Raw genomic sequence first — 14480 nt, 5'->3', positions numbered from 1 at the left:
ACAATTAAAATCAACTTTAGTGACCAGTGCCAGACAGCTGATGGCAAAGCAACTAAAATCATGGGATGCATCTAAAGAGGCATAGATGCTCAAAGCAGTAACAGCTCTGCCTGAATACAAATCACAAATGAAATATTGTGTACAATTTTGGGCACCTGTGTATAAAAACCACATTGCTGAACTAGGGAGGGTGCAGAGGAGAATAAACTAGGTAACGGAGGAAATTGGTGGACTGCATGGCCATCACAGCTTATCAAATTTAGGGTTATTCAGTTTGGGGGAAAAGACGGTTTAGCGCAATCTCATTATAATGTACAGATATCTGAACAGGCTGGACAGAGGTTTACTACATCTAGGCCTATAACTAGAGATGAGCGAACCTACTCGTTTCGAGTAATTACTCGATCGAGCACCACGATTTTCGAGTACTTCCGTACTCGGGTGAAAAGATTCGGGGGGCGCCGGGGGCGGGGGGAGGCGTGGCGGAGCGGGGGGTAGCAGCAGGGAACAGGGGGGAGCTCTTTCTCTCTCCTTCTCCCCCCCACTCCCCGCTGCAACCCCCCACTCACCCACGGCGCCCCCCGAATCTTTTCACCCAAGTACAGAAGTACTCGAAAATCGCGGCACTCGGGCGTGTCCGAGTAGGTTCGCTCATCTCTGCCTATAACCATGACAAGCAGAAATTCTCTACTTCTAGAAGGTTCAACATCATGAAGAGAAGTGACACTTTGCAACTCTCTGCCACAAAATGGTGTGAACATTGCTGTATTGAACAAGTTCAAGAGGGCTTCTGGGCCTTTATTGAAAGTAATCCTATTACAGGTTCTGCCTACTAGATTTCTGAAGAAAGAACGTTGATCCGGGGATTTATTGTGATTGCCATATTTGGAGTCGGGAATGAATTTTTCCTTTAATTTAGGGCAAATGATGCCCCTTTCATAGGTTTTTTTTTTGCCTTCTTCTGGATCAACATGGTAGGATGTTAGATGATGCCTTATTTTAAACCGAATCAACAATTTAACTATATAGCTTTTTGTAATATTTGAATACTAAAGTTTGTTGCACCATTTTGATTGTATCACCTTATGTACCACTAGAAACTGTTTACCAGAAAACATACAATGGTTGAGGTCCATGTTTCTTACTATAGAGAGAGGGGGAAAACAGATAGCTCCGGTAGTGCTTATCTCTTGGTAGAACAACAGATGTGGTAGGTTGAAATGTAACATATCACCCATTAGGCACCCCAAACACTTCACTATACAGCATTGGGCTTACCCTCATACACCGTAATGAGTGATGCCAACATTGGCATGATCTGCCAACAATTAATGTTTATGTCCAGCTCCTGTGTGGTTATTTTGAGTTATGTCAATATTGTATCATCTTTATGCTATGACATCTTTGGAATTGTCCAGTTGCATTTGACCTACTTTGGTATTTATGTCTGCAGTGTATCAAAGAGGTAGAGCAATCGACTCTGGAGAAGTGGAAATTGGGAAGCAGATTGAGCAGATTATTCCACCTGGGTTATTCTGGCGGTTCCAGGTTACAATTCACCATCCAATATACTTAAAATTCAATATTTCCTTCTCAAAAGACTCCCTTCTTGGCATATATGGAAGGAGAAACATCCCACCGACACACACACAGGTACTTGATATGCTTTCCCCAGCTACTGATGTTACCATAGAAGCTGCCAAGATTTTAAATATAATGACTGAAGGAAATTTGTATTGTACCTTAAATATTCTGAGAAGGTGTCTATGTCCATTTCCTATTTTACTAATTGGTAGAAATCTGACATACTGAGTTAGAAAAAAGGACAAATCAGGTGAAAATCCAGCATGTTAACTGAATATAAATGTCAGTGCTATGCTTAGAAAGCACATGGCTTATTTATATGTATTGTGATTAATATTACTGAGTCATATGGAACCAGTTCGCACGGTATGCATGGACAAAATGCAGCGTAAGTTAAGATATTGGGTAATTACAGCAGTGGTACATGTGTAACATTTACAGCTGCAACAGGAAAATAAACATTCTTTAATAATTAACAGTTTAAAGAAGTAGAGACAAGAAAAAAGGGAAAGTGTATATACATAAGTTGGGCCTATGAATTAAAGGGGTTGTAGCAAGATTTCAAGTTATGCCATATCCACAGGATAGGGGATAACTTGCTGATCGGTGCACTCACTGATTTTAAGAATCGGGGTCCTGTGTTACTGTGAATTACTGCCCCCGACTCCCCCCCCCCACACACACACACAAACACAACGAGAAGACTGCATAAAGCGCTGGTCATGCAAGTCAAACAGCGCTCCATTCAATTTCAATGGAACTGCCGAGATATCCAAGTAGCATCTGCTTAGATATTTACGTCAGCCTCATTGAAATGAATGGCGCATTGACCACACATGCTCGGTGAGCAATCCTTGCAGAGTGACATCACTGCAGGGGTAGTAGCAACCAGAGGCGTAACTTGAAGCTCCTGGGCCCCAATGTAAAACCTGTAACAGGGCCCCCAACTATAATGCTTTTATTCATAGTACTGGGCTCCCTATGTGGAGAAAAGAGGCCTTATGGGCCCCCTAAGGCTCCTGGGCCCGGGTGCAACCACATCCCCTGCATCCTCTATAGTTACGCCCCTGGTAGCAACCCTCGCCGTGACAGGGGAGTAGGACAAAGGAGTCCTGTTTGCTACATCGGTGAGGGTCCTAGTGATGTGACCACCATCTACTCTTGGGGTAGAGGATAACTTGAAATCTTGGTACAACCCCTTAAAGTGATAGAGGATAGTCATGTGTAAGGTTGTGTACTTACCTAAAAACTTACAATCCAGCTAAGGCTCCATGCACTAGGCAAAGCTGCAGCACAAAGACTGACACCTACAGATTATATTTGAATCTATGAGAAAAAAATCTATATTTCCCATGTAAGAGTGAATATTATAACAGTCTAATGGTGGCTAACAAGTATCTGTGTTCCAACTATGTATATGGGCCCTAAAAGGGATCTATTGGCATAGTAGGAAGTCATATTAGTGGAGGTACATGAGCTCAGACCCTTACAATTTCTCAAACAAACCAACCACACTCTATTGAAACCTTTAGTGATATATGACATGTTTCAAGATGACATGTATCTGGATTTTCCATTTAATTGAAAAGTCTACATTTGTCTGTTGGCTAGAAGAGTCAGATTCCAGAGAACTGGAGCAGCACAAGAGGAATCCTGGAATCGAGTACGTCATACATGAGAAAAAATGAATAACCTACTTTGCTTTCAAAAGTTGACTATGTAACAAATGTTTAACCCCATAGAGAATGGACGGTATATTTAGTACTATTTTATACTAAAAACATTAGTTTTGATTGTGTTATACCTTCTACAATGCTCAGAAAAGTTTGTGCCCTCTATCCAGCTCAATCCAATGTAAATGTGGCTTGATCTTCACACAGTTTGATTTTGTAAAGCTGATGGATGGAAAACACTTGAAAAAGCAAGAACCAAAAAATGTAGAAAATCCACAGCATGCCCCTCGAAGTATCTTTCTGCCATCTTTACAAGAAACAGGTTTCATTGAATACATGGACCAAGGTACTTGGCATTTAGCTTTCTACAATGATGGCAAGAAGATGGAGCAAGTCATAGTATTAACAACAGCAATTGGTAAGTGTTCTCCACATATTCTTCTAAAAACCATTTGTTGACAGTCTAGTATAATTAAACCGAGGGGGACATTTATCAATAGTGTCATAGGATGAGGAAATTGATGAGTTGGCAAAAATAGCACTAATTGAATCAAATTTATTAAATTGTCACATATGATCGGCACATAACATATTATATATACACTTATCATTTGTGCCAAAAAGGGGCACATCTTTAGTTGAATTTGGTGCAGTTTGCTTAGTTAATCATCCCATGTGTCGCAATGTATAGTATTTTATAAGGAAATATTAAAATACCTGTTAGAAATAGGCAGTAAGGTTGGTTTCACACACAGGCTTTTTGAAGCAGCAGTTTCTGTGAAAGTTTTTGATGCCAAAGCCAGAAGCGGATTCAGTGGAAAGGAGAAGTATAAGTTATTTATATAGAGCAGAGTCCCATTATTATGACCACCAGCTACGAGTATAATCTCCTCCGAGATACTTATCCTCTTTATTGAGGAATTTATCCTGGTGTTTTTGGTGAGGGACACAATCTTACATCCTATGGTATCCTCCTAGATTTCAGTAGGGACCTCAAATCTAAAGTGAAGCAAGTTTTTTTTCCCTGACCTTCATTTCAAAGGATCAGGTTATACTCCGTGAGTAACTTACTCTATCACGTAGCACAGTTACGCTATACTGAAAGATAGCACCACGATTATGAACATTTGTTCACTAAGGTTCCTGAGGAGCCGGTTATCCAGCAGAAACGCGTTGAGCCAGCGAATTATACCTTTTGATAGATTTAAGCATGGAGTGCTTTTAGGAAGAAGGAACTGTGTAATAGGTGTTCTCTCAGCTTTTCTCACAATTTAGCAATTGAGACTGTCCAGTTTCGGGTTAACAGTATTTTGATTATGAACATCAAGTACCCTAACTGTTTTCCGTCCAGACAAATCTCAAAAGCTAATATTTACATCTGGGCATACCTCTCTGGCATTCGAGAGAAGCTAATTGTCGCTTCATAATTGCTGTTATCCCTGAACTACTGGGATCCCAGATACGGAAAAATATTCCTTTATTTTTTTGTTAGTTTCTTTGAGCCTATCTCAATATTTTATTTAGGATACCAATAAAAGTTGTGTTTTAAGGAATTGTGAAGTGAACACATATGCTCAATTGGGTTCATGTTCGGGAAACTAGGGAACCAGTGAAGAATTTGGAAGTCTTGATAGTGCTCTTCAAACTACAGTCGGACATTTTTAGCTATGCGCATATCGTATTGTCTTTCCTGGGGCATTTAATATGACATGTCGCATGACTAGAAATGGCCGACAGAGTATGTGATCTGCAAGGATGGATTCATAACCAAATTGGTTTTCTTGGCCATTCATATGGCTGACTAGGCCTGGAAAATGCCCCCAAAATTCCCCAGGCCATAAAACTACCACCACTAGCTTGTGTTTTTCAGCAATTGTTGCGGGGTGTTTGTTCTCTGATGTTTCTTGTCTGACACACTAATGTACATCTGTTCAGCGGTTGTCCAATTCCAATACTGCCATGTAAATTGAAGCCTTTTCTACTGATGCACCTTTTTAGCATAGGTGCAGTGACTATAGATGAGCGAGCACGCTCGGTAAGGGCAGTTACTCGAGCGAGCCTCGCTCATCTCAAGTAACTGCCTTCTCCTCCGAGCGTGCTGGGGCGGGGGGCAGCGGGGGAGAGCGGAGGGGAGTGAGGGGGAGAGTGAGAGAGATCTCTCTCCCCCAGCTACCTGCCGCCGCCCACCTCTGCCACCCTCCAAAGCATGCTCGGAGGAGAAGGCAGTTACTCGAGATCCATTCATCACTTCGGAACCCCATATGCAGTAGGGTTCACTGAACTGTTGTTTTAGACACAAGTCTGGTAGCCCTGTGGTTTATTTTCATGTTGAACTGCTCTACTATAGCCTATCGTTGAACCTCACAGACCTTTGTAGCCGACATTCTCCTCTAAAATCAATGCACATGATGCTCCACAGTTTCCATGTCAGTTAGTCTCCGTGCTGCCATTTGTGCACTCATGGCACACTATTACTGTCACCCACTTCATCCGCTCATCTCAATCTCCCATCTAGTGGTCAAGCATGCACGGTGTATCCTCACTTTTACTACCTGTAAAATAGTACTGCTTGTGCTAGTCATCTTGTGCATGCCCAATACAAACTAGTGTAAATATCTCACCACCTTGGCCAACTTTGTGTCACTTCATTGAAAGCTACTCATACGCAGGGACAATCTCCATGCACAACCTACAGACTCTCCTTGCTCTGAAGTAATCTGAAGCTACTGCACCCAGACGCTCCCTGCACATGCCCAGTTTTCAATGAAATGGCAGAGTGCCAGCTATAGCAAAGGGATATAGAGTTTGTACTGTGCATGCTTGGAATGAACAGGACGAGCAGTGCTATGTTATAGCAAGTACAAGTCAGGATGCACTGCACATGCTCAGCTGCTAGATGGGAGACTGAGATGGACCTATGAAGCCGGTGGCACTGGAAACACTAGGGTGCACCAACATATACATCAAAGGTGAATATATTTGTGCTGGAACATCGTTTTAATAAATACTAATGTAAAAAAATGTAATTGAATGCCTTTTACCAGAATAAGTATAAATGATGTGGTTTGCACAACTCTTTTAATCATTCAGAAGAAGGTCCTAATTTTTTGACTAGAGGCACAAAAGTGCTGTGGTATAAATAGACAAATTGGGATCCCTAAGCTCAAGGAACCCCAAAACTGGCCTCACAGTTTGCAACCCGATAGTGAAGTGGAATCACTCTGCTTACAAGATTTCTGTATTGCATTTGAACATTTTACAATGCATCTTTACATTATAAACAGCGTATTTGTTAAAGGCAGCCTGTCTTGTAATTTATGCTGTCCTCATTGAGGGCAGCATGACGTAGTTACAGACATGCTGGTTTCAGTGATTTGCCACTTTGAGGTAAAGTGAATTGGTTTTTAAGAACTTACATATTGTCCCTGCAGCTCCCAGCAAAAGATAAGCCACACCTATTCTTGAGGGGCTGCTAGCCCCGCCCACCTGCCCTGATTGACAGTCTTCTGGCTATTACACTGCATACTGGTAAAACCTCCAATCAACAAAGGATTAAACGCAATAAAGTCTGTGGTTCCAGTTGACTCATTAAAGTCTACAATTCTGTTGGGGGTTCTATCTGAATACCATTCAATGATTCAGGCTGAACCCCAGGATAGAATGCCATAGCATAGTGAATGTTGTTGCGTGAATGAACCCTTCACCATAATTTTTAGAATGGACATCAGGAACACTGTGAAAAGGTCCATAAAGTGGCAAAAAATAATGCTCCGCCTATTTATATATGATATAACCCCCCAGGCTATGATATTTGACCAAACCCCTTAAAAAATAGGCTCAACCCTCTAAACATATACCCTAGACCACACCCCCTAAACAAATACTGATACCAGGCTTCAGACCGGATATGCACTTTCTAACATCTGCCTGTTCCTGCAATCCTCTATTCTTCCTGATGCAACTACTGTCTGCAGACATCATCCTGGGGCAGGAACGGTGCCAAAGAGTGAAGCGAGGAGAGGTGACTAACCTTCAAATAGAGGATAGAATAAAAGTCCCCACACTTTCCTCCAGAAAGGTCCTACATAAGCCTCCTCCATTTGTGTTTACAACCGAGGTCATCTCTACCTGTGGGGTCCTCCTCCTGACGCTCTCCCTATGGATTAGGGTAGAGTTGGAAGGGAACTCCGGGGTCATCGGGTCCAACCCCCTGCTCAATGCAGGAGTCACTAAATCTTTGTCCAGCCTTTGTTTGAAGACTTCAGTTGATGGAGAACTCACCACCTCCCATGGCAACGTGTTCCACTCATTGATCACTCTCTCTGTCAGAAAGTTTTTTCCAATATCTAATTTGTGTCTCCTCCCATTCAGTTTTATTCCATTACTTCTAGTCTTTCCTTGTGCAAATGAGAATAGGGCTGATCCCTCTGCACTGTGACAGCCCTTTAGATAATAGTAGACAGCTATTACCTCCCTTCTTAGCCTTGTTTTTTGCAAGCTAAACATTCCCAGATCCTTTAACCATTCCTCATAGGACATGATTTGCAGACCACTCACCATCATGGTATCTCTTCTCTGAACTTGCTCCATTTTGTCGATGCCTTTTTTAAATCGGGGTTCCCAGAACTGGACACAATATTCCAGATGAGGTCTAACTAAGAGTAGAGGGGGATAATTACCTCACGTGATCAAGACTCTATGCTTCTCTTAATACATCCCAGAATGGTGTTCACCTTTTTGGCTGCTGCATCACACCGTTGACTCATGTTCAGTCTGTGATCTATTAATATGACCAAGTCTTTTTCACATGTGCTGCTTAGCCAAATTCCTTCCATTCTTTCATTTTTTTCATTTTTTTTTTTTGCTAAACACTTTTGTGTTAGTCACCGCCCACTGTCCAAGCTTTTCTAGATCTTTTTGAATACTCTCTTTTCTCTAGTGCTAGCTATCTCTCCTAGCTTTGTGTCGTCTGCAAATTTGATCAGCTTCCCTTCAATTCCCTAACATAGTAAACTGTTCATTTAAGTGCTGCCCCCCCCCCCTTTTTTTCTGGAAACCCTAGACACATACCATCAAGCTCCTTGTTATAAATACGGCTCTTCATATTACCTCAAAAAGTGACAAACCACTAAAATCAGCATGTCTGTCGCTACTTTATGCTGCCCTCGGTGAGGACCTGACAGGTTCCCTTTAAGTTTTAGAAAGCATTAGCCATGTAGTCTGGAGAGATGGCACTTTTCCATGAGCTATTGTTTTCAGCTCAGTATAAATGATGATAATGTCCAAAGAATAATTTAGACAACAGCTTTACTTATGGATCATTTCAGGTAAATGTGCAACTTGATGTATGAGGAATTAGTCATATCCTTCCGTAAATCTAAATGATCTGTCACCACCATTTATTCTATATTCATCAAACTCGGTGTTTTCTTCATAAATTCTTGGTCTGCTGGAGTCCAGCAAAAGCTTGTGCTTTGCCTGTGATGTATTGGCGACATTAAACTTTTTGAAGACTCCCACGTACAAATTATCTTTTTCTACCATGTATCGAACCTGAGCAAGTGACAGCGTAACTGTCCTAATCTCACATACAGGACTCTATTTGGAAATTTATTTGTTCAGTTTTACATACTTCATGGTGGATCATATTTCTCTAATGTCACTGATTTTATGACAATTTTATTCATCCAAGAAAAAATTGAATATACTCAAATACTTGTTTAAGTTCTCTGCATATCAGAATAAAAGCTAGCGTGATTATTTTTACTGCAGAAGTAAATTTGCAGCAATTTCTCTGCAATTGAGTCCCTGATAGAACATTACCTTTACAGCGGAATCCAAACTTTAACGCTCTGTACTTTATGCCATTTTATTCACTCACAGAAATGATGGATGATTGTTCAACCAACTGTAATGGCAATGGAGAATGTATATCTGGGCATTGTCACTGTTTCCCTGGATTCTTGGGACCAGATTGCTCTAGAGGTATTTTTTTTTTAATTTTCTGATTATTTGCATATAATTGTATGTCTTAAAATAAAAGGATTTTTTTTTCTTTATATTAAAGCAAAACTCTGGGCCTGGACATACAAAGATGGCCGCACAGCTTATCTGACTACCTTATGAGCAGGGCTAGTCTAAGACATTACATGCTGCTCTGACTGGCCAGCACTGCTCATGTGAGTAGCACTGGCCAATCAAGGCAGGTATAGTGTCTTATACTATTAATGCATACTATTACACAATGGGCATCAAGTAGCCAGAGATGTTGGTGCAGCCATATTTGTTTGTCCAGGTCCGGAGGGTTATTTTAATACTTATGGGACATATTGTGTAGCATCAACAAGTGCTACTGGCAAATGCCCATTTTATTTGTTCTTTGACACAAGCATTAGTTAGGAGCCAAGGGCAAAAATCCCAGTAGGAACCCTTTGTCCAAAAATCGTATTTGCATCATTTCCTCTCCAGCAGCCAATTTGTAGAGTGGGGTTCACTCCAAAGAATACCTTTTCCCCTTGACTCTCCAGCACAGAGATTGTAAGCGTATTTCTACAGGTGGCCCAAAGACCAGTGATCAAAGGCCATTCCTAATGTATACATTTTCACAATCCATTCTCTGTTTGTTTTCTAGTAGAACATCAAAAGAAAAAAAGCACATAAGTCAATTATGTTGCTGAGCCTGAGATTGCTTAATGGGTTGTCCAGGAACTCAACAAATTGGTCCATATAGCCTGTGAGAAACCTGTCCTAGGATAGGTTAAATGTATCTTGTTGTGTGGAGCCTAACACCACACTATTTCTTCATGCTAGGCTTCCTTTACAGCCTAAGAGGAATGAATTGTGTGGTGTTAGTCCCCACCCTCACATGAGGCCACACCCCCATTGGCCCCAACCCCTCCAGTCTAGAGATGTATTCCACTCATCCTAGGATTGGTTTCTCACAGATGGAATGGCAGCCATGTTGTTAAATCCATTGATGACCCCCTTAAGTGAGAAAAGGATTTGAGTAAGATATGAACACTCCTTTTGAAATTTCCTTCACTGATGTGTCTCATGAACAGGTGCAGTTGGTGTGCACCTCATTCGTGGGACTCACCTCAATTTAAGATGCATTGATGTATCAAATACCGAAATGGTAGGACAAATTATATGTTTTATTGGTAACCTTGAGCCATAGTCCAGTCTCCTACTTATGCTGTAGGAAATACTTTTCTGTCTTTTCATGTGGAGGGCGTTCTCTTTGTCTACAAACTCCAGTGCTTTTGAGTCTTGTCTGCATATCTGGCATATCTTTCTCTATGGGTAAGCAAATAAGAATGCCCCTTCTTAGTCAATAGTCAAGTTTTCTGTCCAAAATGTAAAAATAGCCATATATTACAGATGGATTGGTTAGAACAATAGCCACTATTTCTTAAAGGAGTTTTCCAGCTTTCAACTATATATGGCCTAACCTCAGGATAGGTCATCACTAATAGATCGATGCGTGACTCCCACTGGTCAGCTGATCACTGGGCCAGTGTGTTAGTATATTTAGCCAATGTGTTGCCAGACACACACAGCTCCATAAACTATGGTGCCTTCACGCATTGTGGAGTTGGTGCACATATCCCACAGCAGAAAACCCATACCAAAAACCGCATCAAATTCTGTGCCTAAAAATGTATCAAATTTTGCACAATTGGTGCGTATTTTGATGTGGATCGAATTGAAACAATGAAATCTGTAGTAGATCCATGTCAAAATCACATCAAAATCATTGGATCTGGTACAGACATTCACCAAAATTTCTCAATATAAAATATGCTGCAGATTCGTACCAAAATATGCTGCATTGGAACGCAAGCTACTAATTTTTTTTTTACTCAACATTTTTCTGCTTCGCTGTAGTAGCCCCTTTGCAAATTTGAGAAGGAAGCACAGTCATATCTAATACCACTTGTGACTTTAGTTATGATAAGCTATTATCTTGTTATAGAACAGACCCAAAAATAAATGTCCACAACAGGACTGCAGAAATATATCATTAAAAATTGTTTATTGAGAAGTATAAATATAATAAAAGAATTTAAAAAACAGAATACAAAGGGAATGCAGCATCAATACAAGGAAAAAATATGACCTCAGGTCACACATATAAGAAGTTCCCAAAGAAAATCATGCTTATATAAACCTACAATAGGCGTAACCAATCTCAATGGTATGCATATAGTAAAATGTTACCACTAGAGATGAGCGAGCATGCTCGTTTAAGGCTGATGCTCGATCGAGCATCGGTCTTGTTGAGTAACTGATTACTCGACCGAGCACCATGCGGGGTGTTGGTGGGGGGCGGTGGGGGGTAGCGGGGGGAGAGTGAGAGAGATCAATTATCAGACCGATGCTCGATTGAGCATCAGCCTTAAACGAGCGTGCTCGCTCATCTCTAGTTACCACGTAACCGATGATCTGGAAATCCCTGCACGTTTCTCCCTTAGAGCAGAGAAGAAAAAACATATGTGCTCTCCACCGGCTCCTTTTCACCCCCTTAGAGGTCGGCTTGATATTGAACTCCCGAGGCAAGTAATCGTGTAGTCCACCATGTAGCATATATATAAATCCAAAAACGTTCAGCCGTCGGAGTAGTGAATAAAATGAGCCTTTATTAGAATGTGTCATAGCATCAGTCACAGAAAGGACGCGTTTATGTCTATGTCAGACCTTGGTCCCCCAAGGTGACCTGACCATGCATGCACTACATACAGTAGTTCATTATCGTTTGCTCTCACACATTTTAAATTTCCAACTTCTTTAAAAAGTCAACCACGTAGGCATTTGGTAGAATGGGAACCTATACCCCGCCTGGACACTCAATAGGATGCCTCCGTGCTTAAGTAATTAAACCCAGTAAAGTACTAATATAAAGTAGGATGTATAATCAGGGTCGGTTCAAGGTTTTTTGAAACCTCTTGGAAAACATATACCTTTATAATAAATGGTGGGTAATGCTGCCATAATACTGTCTGACATGATAACTGCTAAATTATACCACCATACGCTGCCAAACCATTTAGTGTTCATATCAGGCAGCCAAATAATACATTCTTGATAGCGCCATAGAGTGAATGTATGACAGTGACATAATATTATTGGTTTGCAGGCTCACATAGTAGCACTAGAAGGCTGCACACAATGCCAGAGTTTATGGAGTCATGATGTAAGTTTAGGCTATAATACAGTATATTCACCCAGGAAGGACCCCTGAGAGTTTAATTCCTGTTGAGCAATTATCAGGTTAAAACGTTAAAGCACATTTTATCATCGACTTCTTCAAGACACTTAGCATCTTGTATGAGCTCCTTCTTCCTGTAAGGAAAATAACCCTGTGGTGTACCACAACTCATTTGGCACTGTATTTAAAGGGAATGAAGTCATTTTCATTATACACTAGTGATAGCACAGGTTAATCTTATTGATTCCAGGGCTGATATATGATGATTTATTTAGAAGCATTAAGAAGTCAATTAACGAAATCAAGATATAAATGATAAATATTTGAAGATCTTTTAGGAATCGCCTCTACTACCACTATACATTTTAAGGTTACCAGAGAACTACCAGTACAGTAAGAAAAATCAATTATGTTAATAGCAAAAAAAAGTGCCTTGAATATAAATCCCACTAATTACTCTAATTGCTTCATGTCATCTTAGGTGAGAACACTGCCTCTTGGCAGTCATCAGGTTAATGATGTTGCTGTGTTAGTAAATTCTTTGCCTAAGGATGAAGATGTGTCTTTAGTTGTAAGATATTTCTCAATGTCTCTACGTCTTAGTGACATAAGAACAGGTAGAACTGACAAGTTACAACATCAAAACCATATGTTTATTAAAATGTTGACAATATGTAGACTTTTGGAAGGTGGTTCAACTGAGATAGCAGTGTTATATACTGTATAATATAGACTGCATCAGGTTTTAGTGGTCGCAGTTAAACCTGGTCCCTTAGTCCTGACACTTCATAGGGCCACCTGCCACATAGAGCTCTTCAGGGGCTGGTTGCCTCCTATATGCAGGGGTGGAGCCTAACATAGTGGACATCCATCGCAGTTCATCTATATCTGTCTTGTAATCTTACAATTTTATACTATTCAGGGCTTTCAAACAACCACTGAGGGTGCTGTCTGCTGTCAGGAAGTCCTCAGCACAATGCCCGGGGCCTCTCTGTGCCATTGTTATAGTTACCCTAGCACAGTCTCTGCTTTCGGCTTGCCTCCTTCACTTGTCTTTGGTTGGACAGATCCACTGCCTGCAGCCTATGCTTCTAGAAACTGTGAGGGGCTTGAAGATGGAACACATTTATCCACTGCCCGTTGACTCGGACCAGTGAGGACCCACCACTGTGCCACTGCATTGCATGGCATGTGAATTTTGCTGCAGATCCACCACATGCCAACCTACCCTTGGGGATCTTACTTCAATCTCAACCTTTACCAATCAATAAAGAAGGAAACGATCTAAATATTTGACACTGGATCTAACACTTTTTAGTTTTGCCTCTGGGATTTCTAAACTTGTAAGCATTTTTATGATGTTTTTACTGGCATTTTTAACCCTTTCATGATGTAGTGCTGTAAATACATGATGCTTGGTCCTGGGCTTTAAACCAACGCTATAGTAAATATACTTGCAAGTTTAAAGCTCATGCAAACTAGCATCAGCAAGTCAGGTGCTCAGATATCTACTGGTAGCCAGGCTCCAGCTATAATGGCTAAGAGTGGAAAACCTCCATTCCCCATCATTTAACCTCTTCTATGCCAGAATTAATAGTGATTGCAGCATGTAAACGGGTGACTGGAGTAGGCTGCTCTCCCTGTAAACTATCGGCACCCCATAATGCGATCATGAGGTGTTGATAGGTTGTCATGGCAGCAGGAGGCCTGGCAAGGGCCTTTATATCTCCCATGTCACTCCTCCTATCAGATCCTATCTCCGGGAGAGCCTCATAGGCTGTTGTCATATTCATAGTATATTGCATTACAGATGTAATGCAGTGTACTATGCTAGCAATCAAGTGAATGCATCTTCAAGTGCCCTTTGAGGGATTGAAAAATGGTGTAGAAAAAGTTCAATAAAGTTTAATTTAAAAAAAATGACTCCATAATGAACTCTAGAAAACAGTACATAATGGAACATACCACATTTTTTTAAGACTAAGACATGAATCAATCAGACAAAGAACTGAACC

General features: G+C 40.9%; 1 protein-coding gene across 1 annotated transcript in view; it reads left to right on the top strand.

Annotated features, from left to right (window-relative positions):
• Positions 1-14480, top strand: part of TENM1 (teneurin transmembrane protein 1) — a 616814-nt gene that overhangs the window by 358808 nt on the left and 243526 nt on the right. The window contains exons 8-10 of the mRNA XM_066581697.1: positions 1454-1653; positions 3465-3675; positions 9141-9242. Coding sequence (XP_066437794.1) covers positions 1454-1653; positions 3465-3675; positions 9141-9242 — 513 coding nt within the window. The remainder of the gene's footprint in view (positions 1-1453; positions 1654-3464; positions 3676-9140; positions 9243-14480) is intronic.

The sequence above is a fragment of the Eleutherodactylus coqui genome, chromosome 10 (assembly GCF_035609145.1).
Source record: "Eleutherodactylus coqui strain aEleCoq1 chromosome 10, aEleCoq1.hap1, whole genome shotgun sequence".
NCBI classification, from domain to species: Eukaryota; Metazoa; Chordata; class Amphibia; order Anura; family Eleutherodactylidae; genus Eleutherodactylus; species Eleutherodactylus coqui.
This window is presented reverse-complemented; position numbering and strand designations above follow the sequence as displayed.